The sequence below is a fragment of the Argentina silus genome (assembly GCF_951799395.1).
Source record: "Argentina silus genome assembly, chromosome: 5".
Classification (NCBI taxonomy): domain Eukaryota; kingdom Metazoa; phylum Chordata; class Actinopteri; order Argentiniformes; family Argentinidae; genus Argentina; species Argentina silus.
The window spans coordinates 16,524,322-16,551,821 of record NC_139659.1 but is presented as its reverse complement, the minus strand read 5'-3'; the positions used below and the strand labels follow the sequence as shown (position 1 = coordinate 16,551,821).

Here is a 27,500-nt window from a genome sequence, read left to right as displayed (position 1 = left end):
CTTCCATCTCTCTCCCCTTCACCCCCCTCTCTCCTCTCTCCCCTCTACCTTCCACTTCTCCTCTCTTCCCAACCCCTTCACCTCTCTCTCCCCTCCACTCTCCCCTCTTCTCAACCTCTTCACCCACTCTCTCCCCTCCACCTTCCACCACTCCTCTCCTCCCAACCCCTTCACCCCTCCCTCCACCTTCCACCACTCCTCTCCTCCCAACCCCTTCACCTCTCTCTCCCCTCCACTCTCTCCTCCTCCCAACCCCTTCACCCCTCCCTCCCCTCCACTCTCTCCTCCTCCCAACCCCTTCACCCTTCCCTCCCCTCCACTCTCTCCTCCTCCCAACCCCTTCACCCCTCCCTCCCCTCCACTCTCTCCTCCTCCCAACCCCTTCACCCCTCCCTCCCCTCCACTCTCTCCTCCTCCCAACCCCTTCACCCCTCCCTCCCCTCCACTCTCTCCTCTTATCAACCCCTTCACCCCCTCTCTCCCTACCACCCTCTACCATTCCTCTCTTCCCAACCTCTTCACCCACTCTCTCCCCTACCACCCTCCTCAGCCCCCCTAGTGACAGATTCAGGGTTGTTAGTGGTATTGACCCTGCTTTTGCCACACTGTTAATCAGCCTCGGCTCCCACTCCCCACAGTCACTACCAGTGCTGCTGAAGCACTAAGCCCAGCTGATGGATAGCAAACAGTCCTCCATAGGCCCTACTCCTAGTCCTCCCTTCCTCTCATTTCTCTCCATGACCTACAGAGACAGAGACAGAGAAAGAGGGGAGAGACAGAGACAGAGAGACAGACAGAGAGAGAGAGAGAGAGAGAGAGAGAGAGGGAGAGAGGGAGAGACAGAGACAGAGAGAGAGAGAGAGAGAGAGAGGGAGAGACAGAGACAGAGAGAGAGAGAGAGAGAGTGCCCAAATCAAGAGATATTGTTTCCCTGTGTCATCATTCCTCATGCCTTTTGCCTTGTTTGTTTTTTTCGTTGCCTTTTAAATTTGATTTTCATCCTCCTCCCACCCCCACCCCCCCTCCCCGCTTAAGGTTCCTTTTATCAGAAGTCCTCTGAGCACAAAGACAGGAGTGATTTTGGATATCCATGTGAGTTATTGTTTTTATTTCATTCATTCCACCCATCTTCTGTTCTTTTTCTGACACACACTTTATTAGCAGGATATTGCATGTATGAAGTATTTACAGCATATGCACAGGAATAACCTAGACAGGTAATTCAGGTATTTGTTCAGCTTTCCATGTATTCACTATGATGTTCTCACATTGGAATATGCACAATTGTTCTCAAAATCAACATCCTTTTGTCAGACGTCATGATATGACATCATAAAGACCTTACACATACAGTCCTACAGTACAGGGCATAGCCTGTTCAATGAAGTGTCACCCTGATTTTGTTATTGTCTTTCCTAACCACTGCCCTGCCATATCATCCTCTGTCTCTGCCCCCCTCCCACAGTAGCCTCCCCTGGGCTCACCCTCTCCCTTGTCACCCTGCCCCCTCTCATAGTGTGTCTCTGCTGCCTGGCTGCCTGCCCTGTTATAACCCACGCTGGCATTCTCTTACCCCAGGCTGGTGTTGCCCTTTTACCCTGTTGGTACTCACTGACTTTAGAATGTCACTCTGTTACCCTTGTCCACAGGGATCCTGAGCTGAGACATAGAGTCTGGGAGAAATATTACACCTCCCTCTTTCTGTGTGTGTGTGTGTGTGTGTGGGTGTGTGTGTGTGTGTGTGTGTGTGTGTGTGTGTCTCTCTTTCTCTCTATCTTGTTCTCTCTCACTCTCGCTCTCTCTCAACATACACCGCCTCTCTCTATCTCTGACTCTCTGTCTCCCTACGTCCCTCCCTACCTCCCTCCCTCCCTCCCTCCCTCCCTCCCTCTCAGTCTGCGCCTCTACCCAGAGAATGAAGAGTGTTCAATAATCCCTTTCATTTCCATTTCTTGTATTTTTCCCCCCTCCCGACAATTGCTCATGTTCAAAGGGATGTATTAATCTAAGTGATACATTTTAATGCGCACACTTAGCAGGTTGCTGCCTTTATCATCAAAGCGTGGATAGAAGATTATTCGACTGAGGGGATGTATGTTCAATAACTGCAGGGGAGCTTGGCAGAGGGAGCACAGTGAAATTACTTTTTTTTTTTTTCCTTTCTTTTTTTTTTCTACTTTCATCATTTGCTCTCTGCTTTGTTTTCCCGTCGTGTCTGTGTTGGAATGGGGATTAGAGGTCCAACGCACAGTCTAGTATGTATGGATCAATGGAGGAACTCTCTTTAATATGATGGCTGTGTTAAGGCCTGGTGGACAGGGTAAGGCTGGGGTATCTCCATGGTGAGCTGATGGGGGTTGAGGAGGTTACGGTCTTAAAATGCCCACGTACTGCAATCATTAAAGTAACATGTGTCTGAACAAGTCCTCAGTGTTAGATATACATCCTAAACCAAAGTCACATTGTCTATTATTGTCATGTGTTGGTTAATCCTCATGCTCTGCAATGATGTCACAAAAATAACCTCAGAAACCCATGAAGTCACTTAAGAAAGCTTAAGTATGTCCCTTCAAATAGCTTTAGAGAACCATTGTTCATTTTACTCCCAGAAAGAAAGAAAGAAAGCCCAATCTATCGTTAGCAAGTTTCCTTCAGTCAGGCTGGTCATGCCTGCTCCTCTCAGGGGTAGAGCTGCGTTCAGGAGATTATTGTGCTTGCACACTGTGATTAAACTCTGTTAGGGACGGTTATGCATCCCTGATCCTCTAGCTGATTGGTTACTACCTGTGTAAACAAGTCCATCTGAGGGCCCAGGTTTGTAGAGGGAGACCGTACTATAGGACTAGGGAGTAGCATACTAAACATTCAACAATGACGCTGCACACATGAGCGGCTAATGTTATTCTGAAGGACGATTAGATACAACTTTATTGTCATAAAAAACAGCAAATCGTCAACGAACAGTACACATGATAGACATGCACATGGAAGAGTGAAGAGTGGACCAAAGCCCACAGTGAGGTCTTATACAGCACAATACTGTAGGATAAACATGCATTTGTTACAGTAACATTTTCTTTCTCACACACACCCCGACTGTTCTTCCTGTTGCCCCCTCTTACTCCCACTCTCACATGCGAAAAACTAGCAGATGCAAACTGAATGCCATCTGGTACATTTAAAGACATCAGGGTAATTTCAGCAAATGGCCAACGATCATGCAACGCTACTGATGGCAGTGTGGCTGGACTTATGGTTAATACTGCCATCTACTGGTGGTGTCAGCACCATGTGGGCTTGTCAGACTCATACCACCCTCCTCCCCTCACTTTCTCTCTCTCTCTCTCTCTCTCTCTCTCACTCTCTCTCTCTCTCTCTCTCTCTCTCTCTCTCACTCTCTCTCTCTCTCTCTCTCTCTCTCTCTCACTCTCTCTCTCTCTCTCTCTCTCTCTCAGTCTCACTATGTCTCTCTCGCAAACACATGCACACACACACACACACACACACACACACACACACACACACACACACACACACACACACACATACACACACTCCTGGCTCTTTTGGACACCTTTAAAGAAGACTCTATTTTTCACTTGTCATTTTCTTGACAGCAAAGGGCATTCTTTACAATTATCAAAAGCACAAAAAGGCTTTGACTGTTTCAATGGCCATCCATCTGAAGCCGGGACAGTAATGACTGCTTGTCTGAGTCTGGATTACATACAGGCAGCCCATCATAACCCTACCAGTTCCTCTTAATCACAGGGATTTCTCCAGCTGGAAAGTGGACAGAAAAGCTCTGGGAGAGAGAGATGAAAGCAGAAATGTGAAACTGGGGCTATTTCTAGATCTTATCAGAGGAGAGAGAGAACAAAGGCAGAGATGTGGAGATAGAGGAACAGTGCTCTGGTCTAGTCTATCACAGTGTAGACCCCTGTAATTTGAAGCTACAGAACATACATATCTCCTTGTAAGAGGCTTTTGATCGGGATGGTACAGCCAGATCTCTGCCTCACAGATGTCATTGGGGAGCTATACTGTTGTAGCCGTTTGTAACCTTGTTTCTAAATGCATACTGTTGTAAACGGAATGCGTTCAAGCATGTCATACAAAACAACCCCCCCCCCCACCCCCCCTCCCCTCTCTCTCCTCCTCTTTCTCTGTGTTTTTCTCTCTCTCTCTCTCTAATGTCCTCTGACAAGAGCTTGTAATCTGCCCTTCATTTCAACCCTGAACTCCTGGCTCAGTGCTTATGACTATAATCAGGACATTGGACGAACCCAACATCAGCTAAGCCATTGTCCTGTACCTTGTGGTTTAGACATTTCATTACAGTGTGCCCTTGTATTTCAATTCCAACCTTGTTGTTGTCTTATTTCCTGTATCAATAATAACAATGCAAGCAAAGTAATGCCTATGCATCAACAACACCCACATCTTGTACAGTACAGTAAACCTCCAATTGTACCTCCCTCAGCAAAGTCCATGATGAAATTTCACATTGGGGACCTGAATTAATTCACCGGAAAGATGTGGATGATTGCCTGCAGTAAATATCCAACTCAATCTATGGGCAGGATATTGGAATGCTGATTCTGTCTATATTAGAGGGCTGATAAACCTGCAGCCTATCAAACGTGATTAATGGTGTTAATATGGAGTGACCCAGGTGATAGTGGATCTAAAGAGTGTCTTCTCTCCCTCTCTCCCCCCCAGCGGCCCCCAGTACAGATGACGTGGCGCTCTACGTGGGTGTCGTGATCGCCGTCATCATGTGCCTGGTCATCTCCGCCATCGTCGCGCTGTTCGTCTACAGGAAGAACCACCGCGACTTTGACTCTGACATCATCGACTCCTCTGCTCTCAATGGAGGCTTCCAACCAGTCAGCATCAAGACAGCTCGAACAGGTGAGAGGGGAGGCTTGTCTGTGTCTGTGTCTGTGTCTGTGTCTGTGTCTGTGTCGGTGCGTGCATATACTCATGTACAATATATGTACAATATATGCAAGTCGGTGTCTATTTCACAATCTGCAAAAAAGGGGATGATAATTGGTGTTAAACGGGTGTTACATTGCAATTGCAGCCTACCTAGTTGTGCGAGGTGTTGGTGAGATCTCAGCAAGAGTTTGTCTCGACGGCCCATAATATTACCCTCGAGAGACATGTTTGACTCAGCCCAACTGCCAGCGGACGTGTGTCAGAGATGATGTGAATGCAGATGGGGCTGTTGACTACAGATGAGGTGGGAACAGGGAGAGGCTGCCCGGGATGTTTGTGTGGGCGAGGCGATGAGACTATTAGAATGCCTGTCACTGTGATAGGAGGGCAGTCTAGCAGCTATCATTATGGCATAATTAGGCCTCTCTATGTGGTATGTTCAACTGTAATTAGATTACAGGCTGGAGAGGCATGGCTGGGGGGGGTGGGTAGGTAAAGGAGAGAAGAAGAGGGGCTTTTGCAACAGTACACTGTACTGTGTATGGAACCGCCCTGAAAGGGTTGGTACCGTATGTGGGTGGTGGAGGGGCTGTGACAGTCGCTTTTGGCTGGAGTGAAACAAAGAAGAGTGAAAGAAATAGAGAAAAGGGGGGAGAGTGGGAGGGCAAGAAAAATGGGAGAGACAAAGAGGTAGAGAGAGAGAGAGAGAGAGAAGAAAGGAGAGATGGGTTCAAACAACAAGTGAGGTTAACTGTGGAGAGAGAAGGCTTTTTTCGAAAGACCCAATCCAGCTCGGGTTGCTATGGCAATCAGCCCAGCACCTGGCTGATTACAGAGAGGAATAAACAAAGATAGATGCTCCACCACTGTACAGGTGCTACGTTTACCTCTGTGCCTGGGAGACCAGCTCTCACATGCAGTGTCAGAATCCCAATTAGGCAGGTAAATCTTACATTGCATAGAGATACATCTGTTAGCAAAATGTGGATAGAATCCAAACACAGATTGAGTAGTGTATACCATTCAGAGGAGAGGCTGGACTGGCTGGTGGAGGTAGAAATCGGAGGACGGGCTCATCCTAATCCATGGAATGGCACGTGTTTGATACCATTCCTCATGCCATTCCATGCATTAGGATGAGCCCTTCCTCCGATTTCTTCCTCCTCTTGTCCTGTCTTCTGTGAGGTGCTGAGTAGGAGGAGTGTGAAGACAGAGCTCTGACTGAACATAGCCAATGAATATTCATGTGTGTACCTGTTAGGTAAACTTAGCATTAATGATGCCATCTGTTGTCAATGAAACACTGCTGACTGGTAGCTGGCAACGGCACGCAGATCAGCAGCATCCTTCAGAGTTTAGTTTAGTTTATTAGGATCCACATTAGCTGTTGCTGCTGCAGTCGCTATTCTCCCTGCCTCCACACCAGGGGACGGGCTCATTGTTATAAACCATTCCTCACATAACCTAAAACACGATACAGTACAGAACAGTTATAGACACATTATAGGCAAGAGTAACACAAAGACAATACTACATTCAATTCAAATAAAATAGTCATACATTGTCAGGACATCAAGATGTACCCCTACAGACTAATCTTTTGCAGTATACAGCTCATTGAGACTTCTAGCTAGAGGCGAGGGGTTGTGACACAAAATGTTTCTTGAGCTGTTTTTTTTTTTAACGAGCCTTGCTGTTCACTTGAGTAAGCATTGGTGGCAAAGTATTGGCGGACATGTTGAGAGTGGTTCAAGTTTGGCCTGGCTGCACCTCTCCTTCCTCTGACCCCTGACCTATGTCACCTTCTCTCTCCCCAGCTGACCTCCTGACTGCGCCCCCTGACCTCACATCTGCGGCGGCCATGTACCGCGGCCCCGTCTACGCTCTCCACGACGTGGCAGACAAGATCCCCATGACCAACTCCCCTTTGCTGGACCCCCTGCCCAACCTCAAGATCAAGGTGTACAACTCCTCTGGCCTGGTCACCCCGCAGGAAGACCTGTCTGACTTCTCCTCCAAGCTGTCCCCCAAGCTGCCCCACTGCCTGCTGGACAGTGACACCATGGGCCGCCGCACCCAGACCACTCAGACCCTGCTCCGCACCAGAGACCCCTCTTGCACCGCCCTGGGGTCCTTCAACTCACTGGGGGGACACCTCATCGTCCCCAACTCAGGTGTGTGTGTGTGTGTGTGTGTGTCTGTGTCTGTGTCTGTGTCTGTGTCTGTGTCTGTGTCTGTGTGTGTGTCTGTACAGTGTATGTGTCTCAGTAAAAAGCAGGGTCATAAATTCAGAGGCCGAATTCCCCTAATCCCCAAGAAATCAATTGAGATCAAACAGCCAGTACAGTACCAGTGGAATTAATTTGACCCACTCGATATACTGCTATTCAACATTAATTTATACAGTTGAACTGATTAAGTATGCAGACGAGACCGTGAAGATGTTTTTCCCTATACTGTAGATTTGATCTGTCCCTAGTTACAACCAATTAGGAAACAACATGGGTCTTTGTCTCTGCCGATTGGTGTTGCACTGTATCCTTTGATAAGACTCACAATGTCTTTGGTTTCTTTTGGCTTTATCAGTTGTCCCTGTGGTCCCACTACAGAGTGAACCCTCTGTGTCTCCTCGTCAGTGTGTTTGGAGCCCGCTCAAAGTGACTTACCACGCCATGTGTGTAATAACAGGATTAGTCCCCTCTCTGGAGCACGGCCTGACATGATGATCATCCTCATGTCAGCCATCTTGCCACGCTCCGGAGCCCAGGGAACGCTTCCCATTAATTCATTATGCGCAGGAGATGACGCTTCCATCACCAGTACACAGTGTGCCCTTAATTCATCTGGGATCAGAGCTGAGATGGTCTGCCTTACCCCTCCACCCCCCCCCTCCACGGCTCTGTAATGGCCACTAACACCACACAGGAGCCTGACTCCCCGGAGAGAAGCAGGAGCACATTTGACTTTGAAAGAGTGTGGATAAATAGTGTGTATAAAGCTCTCTGCGGTCAATCAGAGTACTGGGTTACACCCACTGCGTGACGGGTTCGGAGAGTCACTTGTGTGTCTGTTCAGAGCGCTGAGCGTATACTGAGAGAGGTTTGGTACCGTTAGTGTTTAGGGCTGCTTGTGCTGCTAACACTCACTTCAAAGACGTGCAGGCTGTTTGTAATGTACCGCAGATGCATGTTGACAGGCTCAGGAAAAAAAGGGAGAAACATTAAAGGGAACCAGCTTCTCAAGTTTCGACGGTTTTCCCTGGAAGCTGATGTTATTGCTTAGCCACCTCCTCATGTTACAGAACACAGGGAGGGAAAATAACACATTTGTCATCTGATATGTTTTCGTGTCTGGGTAATAAAATCGGTTGGCAACAACAGAATGGCTGTACCTTCCCTTTGCATCCTAACATGTACCACTGCTCTCTTGAAGTACTTGTATAATTGAGGGTGGGAGAGTGGGTAGCGCTCTCAGCTGTCCTGTCCCTGTGGTACTGGCTGTGTCGCGCCGCTGTGATTTTCCCAGCTAGCGAGTGGCTGACAGTCACACTCCGAATGCTTCAGCACAAGGACATGGGAAATCAATGAGCCATCGGAGAAAACCCTGGAGAGAGGGCTGGGAGGAAAGAAATCAGCCTGAAAAACAGAGCCATCAGCCCATCATATCAAATCAGCCCGCAATAGGGGGAAATGTAGATCACAGCACCATAGCAATCCAGCTTAGTGGTAGAAGGGAGCGGGCTTTCAGGAGCTCATACTCTACTATGGCCTGATTAGGTGGTAATGTGCTGCAGCTTTTACACTACAGACTTGGGGAAGTGGCACAAGCTTATATGGCTGGTCTTTACAGTAAGCCTAGTGTGTCTCCCACTCCCACTCCCAGTCTCCTCTCCCTGCCTTTGACACTGGGCAGAGAGTGGATAACCATTGAACAGAGGATGACAGACCATGACTGTGGAATGGCTCGGACGTCAGTGCTGGCCTGGTACAGTGTGTGTGTGTGTGTGTGTGTGTGTGTGTGTGTGTGTGTGTGCGTGCAAGCCCGGTGCGTGAGTGTGTGTGTGTGTGTGTGTGTGACAGCAGAGGGTGTGACCGCAGTGTGTGTGTGTTTTCTCTTCCACAGGGGTGAGTCTGCTGGTGCCAGCGGGGGCCATCCCTCAGGGGAGAGTGTATGAGATGTACGTGACTGTTCACAGGAAGGACAGCATGAGGTAATGCTCCCATCCCACTGGCCCCGCTGTTTACACCAGCCAGCACATAATCTCCTACATACAAACACCACACCTTCTGTGACAACACTGCCAACCTGACTGTGTGTGTGTGTGTGTGTGTGTGTGTGTGTGTGTGTGTGTGTGTGTGTGTGTAACCACCCAGGCCTCAAGTAGATGACTCCCAGACAGTGCTGAGCCCAGTGGTGAGCTGTGGACCCCCGGGGGCCCTCCTGACCCGGCCTGTCATCATCACCATGCACCACTGTGCAGAGGCAGAGAACCAGGATTGGCTGATCCAGCTCAAGAGCCAATCACAGCAGAGCCAGTGGGAGGTGAGTGGCAGCTATGTGATGTTTTGTGATACGTTCTTGTGAAGTAGGTGCCAAAGTGTTTGTGTGTGTGTGTGTGTGTGTGTGTGTGCGTGCGTGTGTGTGTGTTAGTTGTCACCTAAGGATGCCTAAGGCAATAGTAATGGAAAATGGATGAATGTGTGTGAAGTAGGATGATAGCAGGCATACATGGAATAGAGAACAGGATATGCTCTCTGTGGCAGAGAGAGTACATACCTACCTCTGTTTATGAGGGACTCTTAACTACCTCCATTAGACACCACAACCAGAGTACCCCCTCCTGGTAATTGAAAAGTGTGTGTGTGTGTGTGTGTGTGTGTGTGTGTGTGTGTGTGTGTGTGTGTGAGAGGCAGCCCTCTCCCCACAGACTCCATCATTAACAGTGGTGATAATGATAAGAAAGGTAGCCGCAGGCATCAGCAAGCCCCATGCCTTGCCTTTGTTTTTTTTCCACACACAAACACAAACACACACACACACACAAACACACACACACACAAACACACACACACACACACACAAACACACGCCCACACACACTTTTCAATTACCAGGAGGGGGTACAGTAGATCAGCCTACGCAAATGCCGTCACACCAGAAATACCTCCACGAAGCTCCCATGGGGTTAGTTCTGCCAACCCACTTTACTAACATTCCAACCCTCTTCCTTACACAACATGGGTTTGTAACTACTCTCTATTTTATAAAACACTGGTACAATATGTGTACATTTAGGCACGTTCATAACATCTATCATTTTCATTCTTACATTTTGTGCCATTAAGCCAACAGACAGTCCATTCAGTACTGCTGTGTACTGTAGTATAACATTCCGAGTGTGAAGGAATGTTCCATTCCAAGCAGCTGTCTGTCTGAAGGACTGAGTAGTCATCACTGGCCTGCCAAAGCACTCCTCCATCTCTCCACACAGTCCCCTGCTCTACTGTACTTCAGCTGCTTAGCAACAGCCTACAGCCTGACCCTCTGCTGGCTCATCACACAGCAGCAGCTGATGCAGGCCTTTTCCACCGTTGCTCTCTGAATACCACAAAGACTGATACCAAGCTATGGGTCCCTGACCAGGTTGTCTTCAACTCTGTCGGGAGAAAAAGTCTTGACAAGGGTCTGTTTGAGAAAACTGAGAACTGTGCTACTGTCTATTGTGTGGACTGACCCTCATCAGAGAGAAACTCAGAGAAACATGAAGTCTTAGAGATGTGGTTTTGATGTGGTAATGAGCGGCTGGTTTACTGCGTCTGGAGAGCCCTTTGACTGTGTTTGTTGGAGCGCATCATCAACAGAATAACCCATCTGTCCTGTCTCAATAGATTCATCACAGCATTCCCGAAGACGTTACCACTGCCCATATCAAATCAAAAATACTGGATCGCAAATAAATATCATCAGCATGGTGAAATGAGATGATTATCAACTCAGTGCAGAGAGGGAGGGAGGGAGGGAGGGAGAGGGAGAGGGAGAGGGAGAGAGAGAGAGAGAGAGAGAGAGAGAGAGAGAGAGAGAGAGAGAGAGAGAGTGTTTACAGAGTCTCCAGAGAAAATGTTATTAGGTGTTGATCTCAGACTCTTTGTGATCTGCTATGCTTACAGAGAGCAGTGTCCTACTGTACTGAACAGTATATGCCCCCCAGTGTGGCCAGAAAACCCACCTAAACAATTCCTACTGTACAGTATAAGCACCACAGACAGGAAGGAGATAACAGGCATCCTGATGGGGGCGGGGAGGAATATCCATTATGAAGAAAATATTCTGTAATAAACAGCATTATTCTTCATATGTGTGACTTTGACGGATTGCTTTAAAGCAACCAATAAAAAAATAGAAAAATGTGGACTGAGCGGTTTAAGCAGAAAGAAATAACTATTGATTATATCTCAGGGGCTGTCAGGCAAGGGCATGGTAATATTCCGTAGGTGACGGTGACTTTCTTTATGAGCTTTCCTTCCCCCTGCTAAGGCCAGCCACGACGCCACAGACACACACGTGGCGTATGAAATATTGCTTTTCATATGACATGCTCTGTCGGAATGGGTGGCCATCCTTACCGTTGGAGGGAACTCAAGTCTTGCCGTCAGAGAAAGAGAGCGATTCAACGTCTGTGTAAATATTACCCTTGCATTACCGCTGTCCCAAGCGTGAATAATCGTCCGCTTCATTGGACGTGTCCCAGAGAGAGAGAGAGAGGGAGCTGTTGAGGAAGCGTGGTCGGGGTGTGATGGAGATAAAGATAGCAGAGTAATGAGTAACATGTGGGGCTCCTGCCTCAGCCACTCTCCCCTCACAAAGACTCTTTTTCCCACAAACCCTCTTGTCACTGAGCCAGGAGTGATGATGGAAGTTGTGCAAAAGCCTCTCTGTGTGTTATTGAAGGACAACGTTCTGGCCATGATGAATAGACTGAGGAATTTGGTCTATAAATCATGTTGTGTGTGTGTCTGTATGTGTGTGTGTGTGTGTGTATCTGTGTGTGTGTGCGTGCATACGTGCGCCTGCGCGTGTGTGTGTAAGAGAGGCCTTAGCCCAGTTTTCCACTGTGTGTTCTAATTACCCCCCCTTTGTAGACCACTCCTGCTGTCCCCCTGGACCTGTTAAAGAGCCTAATGACCAGGCATAATACTGCTGTTAAACGGCCTAGCTCACAATAAAATACTGTAATTCCTCTTCTGTCGCTCATAATGGGCTGGAATTAATGCCAGTGTGCTGCTCATAGGAGCATCAGGATTAGTAGTGAGAGAGTCCAATGTGAGCCCCTTCACACCAGATACCAGTAATGAAACAGGAATATGCTCTGACATGATTGCTCTTACTGGGGTCAATTATGAGTGGTCTGCACTTTGCATCTGGCACAATGGGACACACACACACACACGCGCGCGCGCGCACACACACACACACACACACACACACACACACAATCATTGACTCATGCTCTCTCTCTCTCTCTCTCTCTGCAGGAGGTGGTGGTGGTAGGGGAGGAGAACTTCACCACTCCGTGCTACATCCAGATGGATGACGAGGCGTGTCACATTCTGACTGAGACCCTGGGGACCTACTGTCTGGTGGGCCAGTCCATCAGTGCTGCCACCACCAAGCGCCTCAAACTGGCCATCTTTGGCCCTGTCACCTGTCCTGCTCTGGAGTACCACATCCGCGTTTACTGCCTGGACGACACCCAGGACTCGCTCAAAGTAAGGCACTAGTGTGTGTGTGTGTGTGTGTGTGTGTGTGTATGCGTGCGTGTGTGTGTGGGAGTAGCCAGCAGATGAAGAGTGGGCGACAGGCCGCGGAGGCTGTGTTTGTGTGCAGTAATAAGCGGAGATTTGAATATAATCTCTATCACTAAGCTGCTCCAAGCAGCCATGGCCTCGCAAGTGTGAGCCATATCATATGTATCCCCCTCCCCCACTGTCCTCCTCCCATAACTCTGTCTAATGCCTCAGTCCACCTACAGAGGGAACAGATGAGGTATATGATTATTGCATTGGGGAGGGGAATTAGACATGGTTAGAACATCTGGGAAGGGCGAATGAGAAGAAAGAGTGATCATACTCGGTGTCGATCACCGTCACCGTCAAACCATAGATTTATCTAAATGGGTTATATTGCAAGCTTATCCCATAATGCCTGTTGAAAAATGCTTTCCAATACCTTTGTGAAAATACACTGAATGACACACACACACACACACACACACACACACATCATTGAACCGACTTAGCATCATTTAAGCATGCCAGAGGGCATGGAGAGAGAGACAAGGACAAAAGTCTCCCAGTTGAAAGATGAGGAAAAGCCAACCCATTGAGGAAGGTTCCAGTATTGTTCAGAAGCCAACCTGGTCCCCTGGTCAGGGCAGATAGAGTTCAGCCCAGTGTCATGTCCTAACCCTCTGTGTCTCTGTGTGTGTCTCTGTGTGTAGGAAGTCCTGCAGATGGAGAAACAGATGGGAGGGAAGCTACTGGATGAACCAAAGACCCTCAACTTTAAGGACAGCACCCACAACCTGCGACTGTCCATCCACGATGTCCCACACACACTGTGGAAGAGCAAGCTACTCGCAAAGTACCAGGTAGGTCACTGACACACGCGCACGCACGCACGCACGCACACACACACACACACACACACACATCTTGTTTGCAGTGCTGTAATCTCTCTCTCTCTATATATATATATATCTCTCTCTCTCTCTCTCTCCCTCTCTCTCTCTCTCTCTCTCTCTCTCTCTCTCAATCTCTCTCTCTCTCTCTCTCCCTCTCTCTCTCCCTCCTCTCTCTCTGTAGGAGCTGTTGTTCCAGCAGGTGTGGTCAGGTTCTCAGAGGAACCTCCATTGTACCTTCACCCTGGAGAGGTTCTGTCCCAGCACTGTGGACCTGGTGTGTAAGCTGTGTGTACGCCAGGTGGAGGGGGAGGGACAGATCTTCCAGCTCGACACCACCCTGTGTGAGGTAAGGAAACCATACAGGAGACACACACATACCATATACATATGAAACGCACGCACGCACGCACGCACGCCCGCACGCACGCACGCACGCACGCACGCACGCACGCACGCACGCACGCACACACAGAAATCAATTCACTTTTTCATTAAAATAAAGCTGCTATCTTCTCTTCATCTCCTCTCCATTTGTGTCAGGGGTTGATTGAGCCCATTACAGTGGTTCTGCCACCTGTACTGGCCTGTGTATGAGAGCTTCCCACAGAGCACAGCACAGAGGGAGTAACAGAGGGAGTAATCACCCTTCAAGAAGACACACTGCCACACAGAACAGCGGACAACTCTGAGTTTGTGCGCTGTGAATTTAAGTGAATTACTGAATGGCAGTGCAGGCTGGGATAGTTTTCACAGCAGCCCTGGCCTTGAACCTTCAGTCTGAGAGGACTGAATGGTGTCTGTGGCTTTCTCTAGCTAGCTAGCTTGATGACGACAGCTCTTGTAAAACTCATGCTCAAATTACTGGCTTCTTATGGATCATTCCGACTTGTACATACAGTACAGTAAGTAAGACACCCTCCCATGTGCTGATGTCAGTCTGTGTCAATCCTCTGCTCTCCTCCTTCTCCAGGACACCCAGAATATCGACACATCCCTGCTGGACCCAGCCAGTAACATCACCACCCTGGTGGGACCCAACGCCTTCCGCATCCCCCTCTCCATCAGACAGAAGCTCTGTGGCAGTCTGGACGCCCCCCAGACCAGGGGAAACGACTGGAGGATGCTTGCACACAAACTCAACCTGGACAGGTGGGTATGGGAGGACGTGTGTGTGTGTGTGTGTGTGTGTGTGTGTGTGTGTGTGTGTGTGTGTGTGCGCGTGCGTGTGTGTGTTTGTGCATGTGCGTGCGCCCCCTTTTACAGTCAAAGCTAATAGCCTATTCCTCAACTTGAAAGGGAGTGTGAGCACTATTCTGACTGCCCAGCCTCAGAACCACTTCACAAATCATTATCTATCTAGATATTCGGTCATCCAGGGGACAGACAGACAGCGAGAGAGAGAGAGAGAGAGAGAGAGAGAGACAGATGAGAGAAAAGAGAGATAGAATTCCCGAAGCTGGGCCCCTCTCTCTCTCTCTCTCTCTGTTTCTCTCTTTCTCTTCTTCTCTCCCTCTTTCCTCCCTCTCTTCTCTTTGACAGTTTGTGTGAGAGGAGAGAGTGTTGATCTGTGTGAGTCCCCCCAGCCCAGCGGGGTGGCCTTATCACAGGCTGCAGCAGGACTTAGACCAGGCCAGTGACAGGGACAGGGACGGGGACGGGTGGGGGATTAACCCCTTACCCCCTCCCTCAGCCCCATGCCTCCCTCCCTCCCTCCCTCCTGCAATCCCACTGAAGGAGAGAGAGAGGTTGACATGCTAAGATGGCAGAAGTGACAGCCAAACAGTCGGAGCTCAGAGCAAGATGATTCCAGACCAATCTCCCAGTGTTAAATACTGTTGGTCTAAAGTGCTTTATGTTTCAACACATAACATTACAGGGTTAGCTTTCAAACGGTTTGGAGTTAACAAACACTTTAACGACACTGTGTAATCATAACCCCCAAGCCGAGTCACCACATTCAAGTTAACCTCTCTCTCTCTCTCTCTCTCTCTCTCTCTCTCTCTCTCTCTCTCTCTCTCTCTCTCTCTCTCTCAGATATCTGAACTACTTTGCCACCAAGTCCAGTCCTACAGGGGTGATTCTGGACCTGTGGGAGGCTCAACACTTCCCAGACGGGAACCTCAGCCGCCTGGCCTCCGTGCTGGAGGAGATGGGGCGCCATGAGAACCTTGTGCCCATGGCAACAGAGCACTGACACCCGTCCATATAAGAGAACAGAGAACAAGTTCCACGGAGAAGGGAGAGCCGGGTGATGGAGAAAGAGAGAGGGAGAGAGGAAGGGAGGGAGGAAGAAAGAAAGAAAGAGAGAGGGGAAATATTTTTAGCTCACTGACAGGGCATGACTGGCACACACACACCTCTGCCTTATTAGAGGACAGGTAGACATACAATCTCACACACACAGACACACACACACACGAGACAAGGAAAATAGCAGGCCACACAAACACCTGTTCATCATAGCCATGATCCAGTTATATAATGTGACAGAATTCATGGTAAAACTTCAAGTAGGGAAGAGGGAACAGTCAGTCCTGTCAGCTACTCTCCCTGGTAGCATCTACTGTTGCTTGATACAGTTTCTTCGGAAACGCTTGTTTCTTCTGTCCATATATTGGATGATCTCTTACTCCTGGGCGTCTCTCTGTGGTCTAGAACCCTCAGTGAGGATTAGAGGCAGAGCTGTCCCACACAACCTGTCCACGTTAGTAACCATGGTAACCCCTGGAATCAACATTGATGTTGAAGGACTGAAAGAGCTTGTTCGGTGAATATATAGGTCTGTATTTAATAACACATCTATTTATACACAAATATCTCTCTTTTTGTATTTTATGCAGCCTGATACTGATTACTTTGTATTATTATTATCCAGTGTGTCTTGCTTTTTGTTGCTTAGTTCTGTCGTTATATTTCATTGTGTCATAGCGCCTCCTGGTGGAATCTCTCAGTCATGACTCATACAGTCACTGACCGTCTCTCTTCTCACAAACCTGGCAAGGTGTATGGCAGGAGAGAGACACATCTTACAAAACCAATAGTGCAAGTATTCAAGTGTAAATAAGCTGAACATTGAAACTGTAACCTTTTACAGTGTTAGTATGACTGTCATTATTAATATTAGCTGTTATCATTCATGTTATGTATTATTATTGTTTTACGATTATGTGTGTTTTTGTTACTTTATATATTTTGTAATTATTTACAAATTTCCTACTTTAGTTTAAAAAAAAAAAACCAAACATATATTTTGGCTAGATTGTGCTTTCACAGATTAGATTTTTTGCCTACAATTTTGAGTCATATCAGCGCCATTTTGGGTCATTGGAGGACGAGGTCCATCACATTGTGGGGCTTAGAGAGTCTTTATGACTGAAGGGGTGGTCAGTGGCTGCCATAAACTTGGATGCTGATATCTGGAGTCTGATTGGTCAGTCCATGCACTGCATAACACAAAGGACCGAGGTCAGAGTGGGTACCATGAGTATGTCCCACGATGATGATGACTTCATTATGAGATTGGATCAGAGCAGAGAAAGAGGTAGGAATCTCCTACAGTGGATGTATGTAGTTTGTTGATATACAGTATATTTTTGTAGGACTAATCCAGCTGAATACAATTGCCTTTTACCAAATAATTGACCCATGATGTAAATTTCCCTGGGAGGTTGATTCTGAACATGTGTAATAATCAGCTGAATTACCACATCCATACAGTAGGCCTACTGTACACTAATAACAGCTACTGTTGACTGGAACTCAATGGACATTTGAGTTGGGTGAAATCACAAAAGATAAAACCTATGTGTTTCTTCATCTTGCCAACTATGCCATCTTAACTGACAGACTGAACCCTGTTAGGAAACGAACAATAGTGAGGTTTGTATTATAAGACTGAGCGTGTGTATAAAACTAGAGAAGATGACTGTCACCCCAACATTCCTTGAACGCAGCAGCACTGAGTCTGAATATTTTTGGTTATTTTCATTTTTTCTTCTGTACAAATTTTCCTAAAGCCGTCTATGCAAAGTTGGCATCCTTTATAAACAAGATGTACGTCCTCAAACGTGCTAGCTGTTGCATTCCATAGTTCCTCTAAGGCTTCAAGGTAACATTGTATGTACAGTGTACTGGGTGTGTCCTACTCTTTTTCTGGCAGACTCATGATGTTATTGCAATTGCTTGCGTATCCTGTCAAGTTCTTGTACAAAGTGTAAGAAAGAATTTTTAAAACTAATAATAAATTATATTTATATGCAACACTGAATACAATTCCGCCTCTTTTTGTTTAATTGTGACGCTATCAACGGTTGAATCAAGACATACAGTATGTGTGGGGAAGGGAAAGTGTGTGTGTGTGTGTGTGTGTGTGTGTGTGTGCGTGTGTGTGTGTCTGTGTGTGTGTGACACACAGGAGAGAGAGAAGACTTGGAGACTGACGGCATTTTATTAGGGAATGTAATCCTGACCCACTCTCATATCCACATATGTACAGATTAAATAAAGCACAGGCCATCGTGGTGGAGTGGACGGGGGGGTTATTCTGTACACAAGTTAACAGGCAAACAACCAAAAACACTTCTTTAACATTATCATTACAAGTCCATCAGTATCAATACATTTCAACATTATTATTTACAATTCAATTCTGCGATGGGAGGAGTAATGTGCATGAGGGCTTTTTACAAGGCAACCCATGGGTGAGACCTTTAGGGCAAGAAAAGCCTCTATGTGAACACAAGCAGCCTCGGTAACTTCAACATCCATGAACCCACAACTACCCTCATCATCATCATCATAATACAATAATATTTGATAGAGAACATTTAAGTGGAGCAACAATGACATTCCTTTGGATGGCTAAAGCACTCTAATGAAGTGAATATTGAATCGATATGTGGAAGGGTTATGTCGAACCCTGTATGAAGAAGAAACAACTGCTTCGGTTTCTGAAGTGGACAGAATCAGGTCTAGAAAGATTGCATCAACAGTAAGGTAACTGGTCCTTGATTGGCTAGTATACCCTCTGCATTAGTATGACGGAGCATATTCTTGACATACGCCCATTCCATCAGTATGCTGTGATTTGTTTACTGTTGTAAAAGCATGGATCGGGAAAAAAATTATAGATATTGAGATGGATGTTACAGTAGAGCACAATGGGCAAAACATACATACAATACTGTTATATGGCTTTAGATGGACAGAGCAGAACCTCCCCTGTCCTGAGCCCTCCTCTCCTGCAGGGGGCACTGCACTGTCTGTCCTTGTGTTTCCCTTCACTTAGACGGCTACTCAGCTTTCACAGAAAGCACAGCCAGACAGACCCCTCCTACTGGGACCATCTTCAGGGTGGAGGTGGCAGTGGCAGTGGCTCGGGTCGAAGAGAGAGCAGACATCTCTCTCTCTCTCTCTCTCTCTCTCTCTCTCTCTCCCTCTCTCCCTCCCTCTCTCTACCTCTCTCCTGCCCTGTCCTCCTTCTGTGGCCCTAGCTGAGTGACACTGGGCCACTGACGTGTCTCCAGGTGATACTGTAAGAGTGTCTCTAGGTGACGGCAGGTCCTGTCACAGTTTGATGTCCTGGGACTCGGACATCTTGGCCAGGGTCTTCTTCACTCTCAGAGCAGTGAGGCGGGACGCAGGGTTGTGGGCCCAGCACTCTGTCATCAGCTTCCCCATCTGTCTGAGACACTGGAGAGACACACACACACACACACACACACACACACACACACACACACACACACACACACACACACACACACACACACACACACACACACACACACACACAGAGGTCAACACTAACTCAGCATATGCTCTGTTGCTTTTTGATTGTATTCATAATAACAAACAAATAAAAACAACACATAACGGTAAATCCACCAAGAGGCCCTCTTACCTCATCACTGCTCCAGCGGTTGGCAAATGAGGGTCTCTGTCTCTTGATACACACCACCTCCCTCATGTCCTCGTAGGAGGGGTCCGTGGGCACCAGATCATGGTAGGGCAGCTGGTACTCTTCTACGATGCCTAGGAGATTCACAATGGATAGTTAGTTAGTTATCTTTATATATTGAACCATAGGACCACAGCTAGGAGAGGAGATACGTACATACATGTATATAAAAACAGATGACAACAGATGATTAGATGACATGAAAAAAAAAACAGTCTCTTGTATCTATTCCAAAAGCATTGCAGGAAGGAAACATTATAAAAAAAGGAACATGCTAGGCTAGCAACACATGCTATCGGACAGCAGTGAGCAGCAGAGGATTGTGGGCCGCCTGACCTCCAGAGACGCAGCGGCGGGCTATCTCCCACAGGATGAGGCCGAAGCTGTACATGTCGGCCATGATGTAGGACTGGAAGTGGTTCCTGTTCAGGCTCTCGTCCAGCACCTCGGGGGGCATGTAGCGCTTGGTGCCCACCCGCGTGTTGGGAGGGATGTCCACCTCGTTGGTGTCACTGGGAGAGAGGGGGACGGAGGAAGAACATCTTTATACAAACTGCATTCGGGTTGGATTTCAGGCAGAGAATTCTGGATTTCAGGCAGAGAATTCTTTTTTTAGCACAGACTGATGTGAATCTTTGATGGGATGATCATAGGTATAGTACAAAAGAAAAAAAGAATATGCAGGTGTTTGGGAAATCTGTTTCTCTGGCCTAGAGTTGCCTCTCCTATCTAACCAATGAACTGGTTTACGGCAGAACCCTCAACCTCTCCCCCAAGTACCTGATGAACTTGACAGCCAGGCCCAGGTCTGCGATGCAGCACGCCCCATTCTTCTTGACGAGGATGTTCTTGCTCTTGAGGTCTCTGTGGGCGATGGCAGGCTTGCCCTGGGTGCCGAAAATCTCTGTGTGGAGGTGGCAGAGGCCTGACACCGTGGAGTAGGCCAGCCTCAGCAGGGCCTTGATGTCCAGGGTGGTGGACTTGAGGTAGTCATACAGAGAACCGCTCTCATGGTAGTCTGTGATCAGGTAGAGCTGGGTCCACGAGCCTGTACCCTTAATGTCAGCCGCAATGAAGCCTGGGCAGGGAGGAGACAGGGGTGAGATACACACACAGACATGCATATGCAACATGCAACACGCAACACACGCACGCACACGCACACACACACACACACACACACACACACACACACACACACACAGATACAGTATGCCCCCCCCCCCCTAACCTCAAACAAAGATACTCTCTCTCTCCTTACCCAGTATGTTTTCGTGTCTCATGAGGACAGTCTGATAGATCTCCGTCTCTCTGAACCAGCTGGCCTCCTCTGTGGTGAAGAATACTTTGACGGCCACTCTCTCTCCTCTCCAGCGCCCCATCCAGACCTCCCCGTAGCGGCCTTTACCAATCTGTTTTACCATCTGGATCTGCTTGGCTATGGTGCGCTGCACCTGAGGACGGCGGGACATAAAAACATTATTATTATTACCGCCATCATCGCTAAAATCATCACCATCATCCCTACCGTTATCATCACTATCAACCGGCATCATGGTCATATCTTCTTTCATAATGTGACAGAGGGTAAGGTGTTTGTCTAAGAGTGTCTGTCTTATGTTGGGACTGATTTAGGGGCCAGCTACTGTCCGTGAGAGTGTGATGCAATAGTGAGGTCTCACCAGCAGGGGGAGTCCTGAGCCAGAGCCGGAGCTCTGGGACTGTTCTATCAGATCCTTGAGACTCTCTCCAGGAGGAATGTAGGTCTCATCCTGCTCCAGCCCTATGCTGTAGCGGGGACGCAACTCTTGACGCTTATACCTGGAGACAAACACTCACAGAGTTATTATAAATGGAGTCATTCATATAAACCGGCTCATCAACTGTCTGTTATGAATCTCCTGTGTGTGTGTGTGTGTCTGTGTCCAACCATGTGTGTATTCTCTCACCTGAAGTAACAGAGGACAATGATGACAGCGAGGATGACGCTGCACACTGTGACCGAGACGAAGAGAGCCATGTGGTGGATACTGCTGTCCACGTAATCTACAGAGATGAGAGAGAGGGAGGGAGGGAGGGAGGGAGGGAGAGACCCACAACCACACAGTCAGTTCACACTCCCACAGAGCACAGCCTGCAGTAACCAGGGTCACTTCAACAACGCTAGCTATATCTCAGTTCTGGGGACACAACTATCTTCCTCTCCTTTCCTCTCTCCCCTAATTCTCTCTTCTCTTCCCCTCTTCCCCCCCTCCCTCCCTCCCTCACCGTGTGATCGATCAAATCCCCTTTCTGAATCCCTGAGATCGGGTGGCACACTGACATCGCCACGGCAACCTCAGAGACCCAATGCTGCACTGGGGCTCTAGCCTTTCTGCCAGACTCCTGTCAATCAAACACACACACACACACACACACACACACACACACACACACACGTGCATGTGTTGCATACTGGAGGCTTGCAGAAGAAATGATTGGACTGTTTAGAATTTGCCTCGTTTGACAAATCAATTTGTCTCTGACTGAACTCCTTGATAGACGTAACCTCACACACACACACACACACACACACACACACACACACACACACACACACACACACACACTCACACACACACACACACACACTCACACAGTGGGGCTGTGTGTGTGCATGGTGCTGTCTAGCGGAGTGACAGATGGACAGATATCTCACATCCGTGCCGGGGCAGGAAACTCAAGCAGGCCCTGGGGAGAGGCTGTCCTTTTCATTAGAGGGTGAGAGAACAAGCCAAGCCTGCAGGCTCTATTTCACCCCTGCCTCTCCACCCGTCTCCCCCCCGTCTCCCCCCTGCCTCCCCTCTGCCGTCGGAGCAGCACGCGCCACTTCAGCCAGCACCACACTGTGGTTTGTAACAGTTTAAACTGTCACTACCCATCACACCCCAGCCCTAACTGAGTGAGCCCATTCTAAAAGCCACTCACGCAAGGTACAGGGTTACAGTGTGTATGTGTAGGGAGGTGTGTGTAAGTGTGTGTGTGTGTGTGTGTGTGTGTGTGTGTGTGTGTGTGTAGGTATGTGCGTGCGTGCGTGTGTGTGTGTGTGTGTGTGTAGGTGTGTGCGTGTGTGTGTGTGTGCGTGTCTGTGTGTTTGGAAAGGGAGGGGAGGGGGATTGTCCCTTCATTTGACTGAGGCTGTATCTTACCAGGTGTCCTCAGTGGTGGCAGAGTAGGATGCAGGTCTTTATTGCAGAAGTCCTGGTCTGTGCAACACTCCAGAGCCCTCCTCTGACGCGCATTCCCTGTGTCCTGTTACAACACACCATCAAAAGATCACTGTGAGATCTACAAACCCTGGTCAATAGAATTAAGGGTTGTTTACAATGCTGTTTATTTGTGGTTAAGCATTTGTATTAATTTGGTAAAGCATTTGGCTGATCTCACACACGTTCCTATCCTTGAGCACAGAGGTACCATGGTAGGGTTGTGGGGTCTGATTTATAGAGAGCTGGAGTGAGTCATAGAAAGCTTATAAAGACTTATGGGGGCTTATAAAGCTGATTTAACACTGGTTCTCCAGCGACTGCCTGCTCTAGAACGTGCACAGTCACACACACATAAACACACACGCGCGCATGCATGCACACACACACACACACACACACACATACACACACACACACCCCTGACTTACCCTACACTGGAACTCGGAGCCCACCTGCCCCAGACATCCTGAGGTGAGCACGGGGACTCCACCCTCCTCTTCCTCCACCATGGTGAAACAATAACCATCAGTCCTGTAGATACACCAACAACATCATCATCATCATCATCATCAATATCATCATCATCTTCTTCATCATAATAATCATCATTGTCATCGTCATCATCATCATCATTACCATCATCATCACTATCAGCATTATTGTCATACTTCATCTTTCAGAGAATTTCATCTTTGAGAAACAGTAGGTGTAAATTAGAATCCAATTATATATAATTATATGTATCACCTTGGACCAGGACTAATACATTTGAGTGGTGAAACCTGTCGTCGTTAACTGATCGTTAGGTGGAAGGGGCTGCTACCCTGCTAGTCATCAGCAATTACAGAATCTGCATTTCTATCTTGACGGTCATAAAGCAACAGCCTCCTGACACAAAGACGAAGGAATCAATCTGTGGAGTCCATCGAGGAAGGCCTGAGAGGAAGGCCTGAGAGGAAGGCCAAACTACTAAGTATTTTTATTCTATTAGTTTATTTTTTCACTACTCTGAGTGTATTAGGTGTTGCCTACATCTTGTATTGCCCACAAACCCTCTATCACAATGTGCTTTCTCCCCATTCCTGTTATTTCATCCCTCAGGAGGACACATCGATGCTACACCTCCCCTTGCAACAATTCCAATCTAATCTACCCACCATGCTCAACTGACCACGACCTCACTGTCGTGGGAGGACTTGGGAACTGCCAGTCAGCGGTCCAGAAAGCAGAGGCTATCTCAGGTTATGCCTGCTTCATGTCCCTCCACTTCCTTGCCCTTACAGAGACATGAATTACACCGGAAAACACAGCTACTCCGGCAGCCCTCTCTGATGCCTACTCCTTTTCTCATTCCCCTAGACTCTCTGGTTGAGGGGGAGGCACAGGACTCCACATCACACCAAAGTGGTCACATCATGTCCTTCCCCTGTCACACCTGTCCATTTCCACCTTTGAATTCCATGCTGTTTCTGTCACCTCCCCTGTCAAACTTCACATTGTTGTTGTCTATTGTCAGCTTGGCCACTTCTTAGATGAGATGGATGTCCTTCTCAGCTTCTTCCCTGGGGACGGTACACCGCTCTCACTACTGGGTAACTTCAACATCCAGTCGGAGAATCTTCACTCGTCTGGAGTACTTGACCTTCTCTCCTCCTTCGGCCTTACCCTGTCCCACTCTCCTCTGACTCATAAGGCGGACAATCAGCTCGACCTTGTCTTCACCAGATCCTCCCATACCTCCAACCTTACTGTTACCCCTCTTCCAGTTTCTGATCATCATTTTGTATCTTTCTCCCTTTCCATCTCTTCAGGCTACACCTTAACTGTTCCTCCTAAAGACCTCTTCATCCCCACTACCCCCCTGTACAAGTTTCTCTACTGTGAATAAATTAATAAATAATAAATAAATTAAAAGATAATTAATAATTATTCCTTCTTCTAGCATTGTGACTGCCAATAGCTCCAGGTCCTAGCATAGATTACTTTTTCTTATGATGACTGATGAATAGATGATTCACTTACTTAGATAAAAATTAGCGTATCTGTTGGAAGTCGCTTTGGATAAATGCATCTGCTAAATGCCATAAATGTAATGAGTTAAGTGCACTCTAATATCTTCTACAGTGGCTGTGACACACTTGATTGGGTTGTCTGATAAATGGAAGTGTATTTTTGTGCAGCTAATTAGTGTTCTACCAAATAATTACAGACAGAGCGCATTCTCTAACTGTGTGTTAAAGGCAAACCAATTATATACACAGATTAGATAAAGCTAATGAGCCAAACACGACAGTATCAACACTGCTCCTCTAAGATTCTACTGAACAGATATATCCTCTCTCTCACCTTTACACTCTCTCTCTCTGATGTGTGTGTGGGTGCGCCCGAGCGTGTGTGTGTGTGCGTGTGTGCTTGTGTGTGCATGTGTGCTTGTGTGTGTGTGTGTGTGTGTGTGGGTGGGTGTGGGTGGGTGTATAGGTGTGTGTGTGTGTGTGTGTGTGCGTGTGGGTGGGTGTATAGATGTGTGTGTGTGCGTGTGTGTGTGTGTGTGTGTGTGTGTGTGTGTGTGTGTGTGTGTGTGTGTGTGTACCATACCTGCAGGTGTTGTTGGTGGAATCCTCGGGGCAGTGGTGGTAGCAGTGACACCAGAGCATCCTCTGGGCTGGGGCTGAGGCTGTGCTCCCACTGTCATCTTTTCTCCTGTCCATCGCCCCCTTCCCAGACGTCCTCAGTAACATGGTGTCCAACATGTTGGCTAGAGGGGCAAAGAGAGGGGAGGGACCAGGCTTAGACCCAGGACACACCAAAAGGAATTATATGGACCCTGTGTCATTCTACTGGCTGCACCTTGGTTCTAATAAAACTTAAGTGCACAAAACTGAGGTCAATTAAAGTTAGAGTAAATCAAAGCATCTAAGTGGCATTTTGCTCCACATTTCCACTCATTCTTTCCAAACACGTTGGAGAAATCTGAACGCCTTGGCACAGTTGCCATGGCAACATAGCCACAGAAAGTGTGACAGTGTCTTGGGAAAGCTACCCTGCTGCTCTGGCCCCTGCTCAATGTACCTGCCTCAGTCTGGAACCAGAATAACCCTGCCACAGCAACATTTAATACACTCACAGCAAGAGAGGAGAGTTCTCACTAGCGTCTGTGTGTGTGTGTGTGTGTGTGTGTGTGTGTGTGTGTGTGTGTGTGTGTGTGTGTGTGCAAAGTTCTGGGAAAAGCTTTGGAACAAGTGTGTGGCATGTCGTTCCAATATCCAAGCCCATATATCTAACACTTGTTTTGGCAGAGGAACCGAGCAGACCAATGAGTGTGGGTATGTGTGTGTGTGTGTGTGTGTGCGTGCGTGTTTTGTGTGTGTGTCTACGGTGTCCTCTGAAGTGTGAATATACTCCACTGTCAGTAAGGCCAATATCTCTGCAACATAAAACAGTTATAGAATTCTGACTGGATGCTTTAGAGTAAATATGCTGTCAAATTAATCAAGGATTTTATATAGGAGCTCTAATGTTTTAGAACTTCCCTATCATCCCTACCTGAGAGAGAGACAGAGAGAGAGAGAGTTGGCCATGAGGTAAATGTTGTAGTGTCATCCGTGTTTCATCCACACTACAATAACACAGCCGAGAGCAGGCTAAGCCGCAGAGCCAAACAACGTTCTGCTCATATACTTTACTATCAAAACTGTGTGCTCAAGTTACTAGCACACCTCGTAGCCACCCTGTAGCCTTTTAACCCATCCAGTCTCTTTCACCAGTAGGAGGCATGATCTAAATGTTTAAAAAAACACACCAAGTAACTGTCATAAAGACTACATGACAGATTAAGACTGCAAACAAGAAGATGTAGCTCATTACTGATGGAGAAAACATAGGCGATGTCTGTGTGTGAATCGTGATGTACAGTAACACTAACATTGAACTTTGTGCTAAATCAAGATAGAGTACAAGGTTGTACTATAGTACACAGCAGTGTTATGCGTTATGAGTAGAGTAGGAGCAGGGCACTCACAGGTCATAATGAGGGTGAACTACGGCATCACTTGAAGGTCCAAAACTAACATCCCCACCACTCCAGCTACCCATGTACAGTCATGCATGTGTGTTCACTTACCCTGGCAAATACTGTGTACCACACCAAAAGCGCTAACAGAAAAACAGCCGTTTTTTTTGTTTTTTCCTACACAGCAGCTTATAAACAAATCTAATCAATCCACCATTGTGTTTTGATGACTCGATATTTCCAAATCAATGTGCCAGTCATGGTCGTGGGGGCCGCGTATCCTTGTGCTGACTGGATCAGACACCGTGAAGAGCTGCGTATGGATTATCATCATTTTAAACAGAGCATGATTAAATACACAGTAATACAGCTTGACACCAATTGGCCCCCATAGGCTTCTAGAGGGCCAATCAGAGAGCAGGGCAGTCTGGGAGGAGATTGATCAGTTAGACTGAGTGTCTAATGGAGGGGGCCCACAGAGTAATCTCCTCCTACTGTATACTCTCTCTCTCTCTCTCTCTCTCTCTCTCTCTCTCTCTCTCATAGATCCTTGAAGTCATACTGTAGTCATTCATGACTCTGCTCAATGGTAGTCTATATGACCCAGACAGACAGATGCTCTTTCATCAAATTTATTTAAGATAATTTCGGCACAGGTAT

At 47.5% G+C, this 27,500-nt stretch overlaps 2 protein-coding genes across 2 annotated transcripts in view; one reads left to right on the top strand and one right to left on the bottom strand.

Moving 5' to 3' along the window:
- The window catches only part of unc5cb (unc-5 netrin receptor Cb), a gene marked incomplete at its 5' end in the record, with an annotated part of 107,913 nt that extends 91,742 nt beyond the window's left edge, over positions 1-16,171 (top strand). The window contains 10 exons of the mRNA XM_083670760.1: positions 1,036-1,092; positions 4,723-4,914; positions 6,762-7,118; positions 9,067-9,154; positions 9,318-9,486; positions 12,477-12,710; positions 13,442-13,591; positions 13,806-13,970; positions 14,595-14,773; positions 15,659-16,171. Coding sequence (XP_083526886.1) covers positions 1,036-1,092; positions 4,723-4,914; positions 6,762-7,118; positions 9,067-9,154; positions 9,318-9,486; positions 12,477-12,710; positions 13,442-13,591; positions 13,806-13,970; positions 14,595-14,773; positions 15,659-15,818 — 1,751 coding nt within the window. The 3' untranslated portion in view covers positions 15,819-16,171. The remainder of the gene's footprint in view (positions 1-1,035; positions 1,093-4,722; positions 4,915-6,761; positions 7,119-9,066; positions 9,155-9,317; positions 9,487-12,476; positions 12,711-13,441; positions 13,592-13,805; positions 13,971-14,594; positions 14,774-15,658) is intronic.
- Positions 16,172-18,062: 1,891 nt separating this feature from the next.
- Positions 18,063-27,500, bottom strand: part of bmpr1bb (bone morphogenetic protein receptor, type IBb) — a 54,286-nt gene continuing 44,848 nt past the window's right edge. Inside the window, exons 4-13 of the mRNA XM_083670526.1 lie at positions 25,427-25,586; positions 23,260-23,362; positions 22,772-22,874; positions 21,533-21,629; positions 21,266-21,404; positions 20,845-21,037; positions 20,364-20,661; positions 19,920-20,095; positions 19,527-19,657; positions 18,063-19,315 (exon numbers count right to left, since the gene is read on the bottom strand). Coding sequence (XP_083526652.1) covers positions 19,190-19,315; positions 19,527-19,657; positions 19,920-20,095; positions 20,364-20,661; positions 20,845-21,037; positions 21,266-21,404; positions 21,533-21,629; positions 22,772-22,874; positions 23,260-23,362; positions 25,427-25,586 — 1,526 coding nt within the window. The 3' untranslated portion in view covers positions 18,063-19,189. The remainder of the gene's footprint in view (positions 19,316-19,526; positions 19,658-19,919; positions 20,096-20,363; positions 20,662-20,844; positions 21,038-21,265; positions 21,405-21,532; positions 21,630-22,771; positions 22,875-23,259; positions 23,363-25,426; positions 25,587-27,500) is intronic.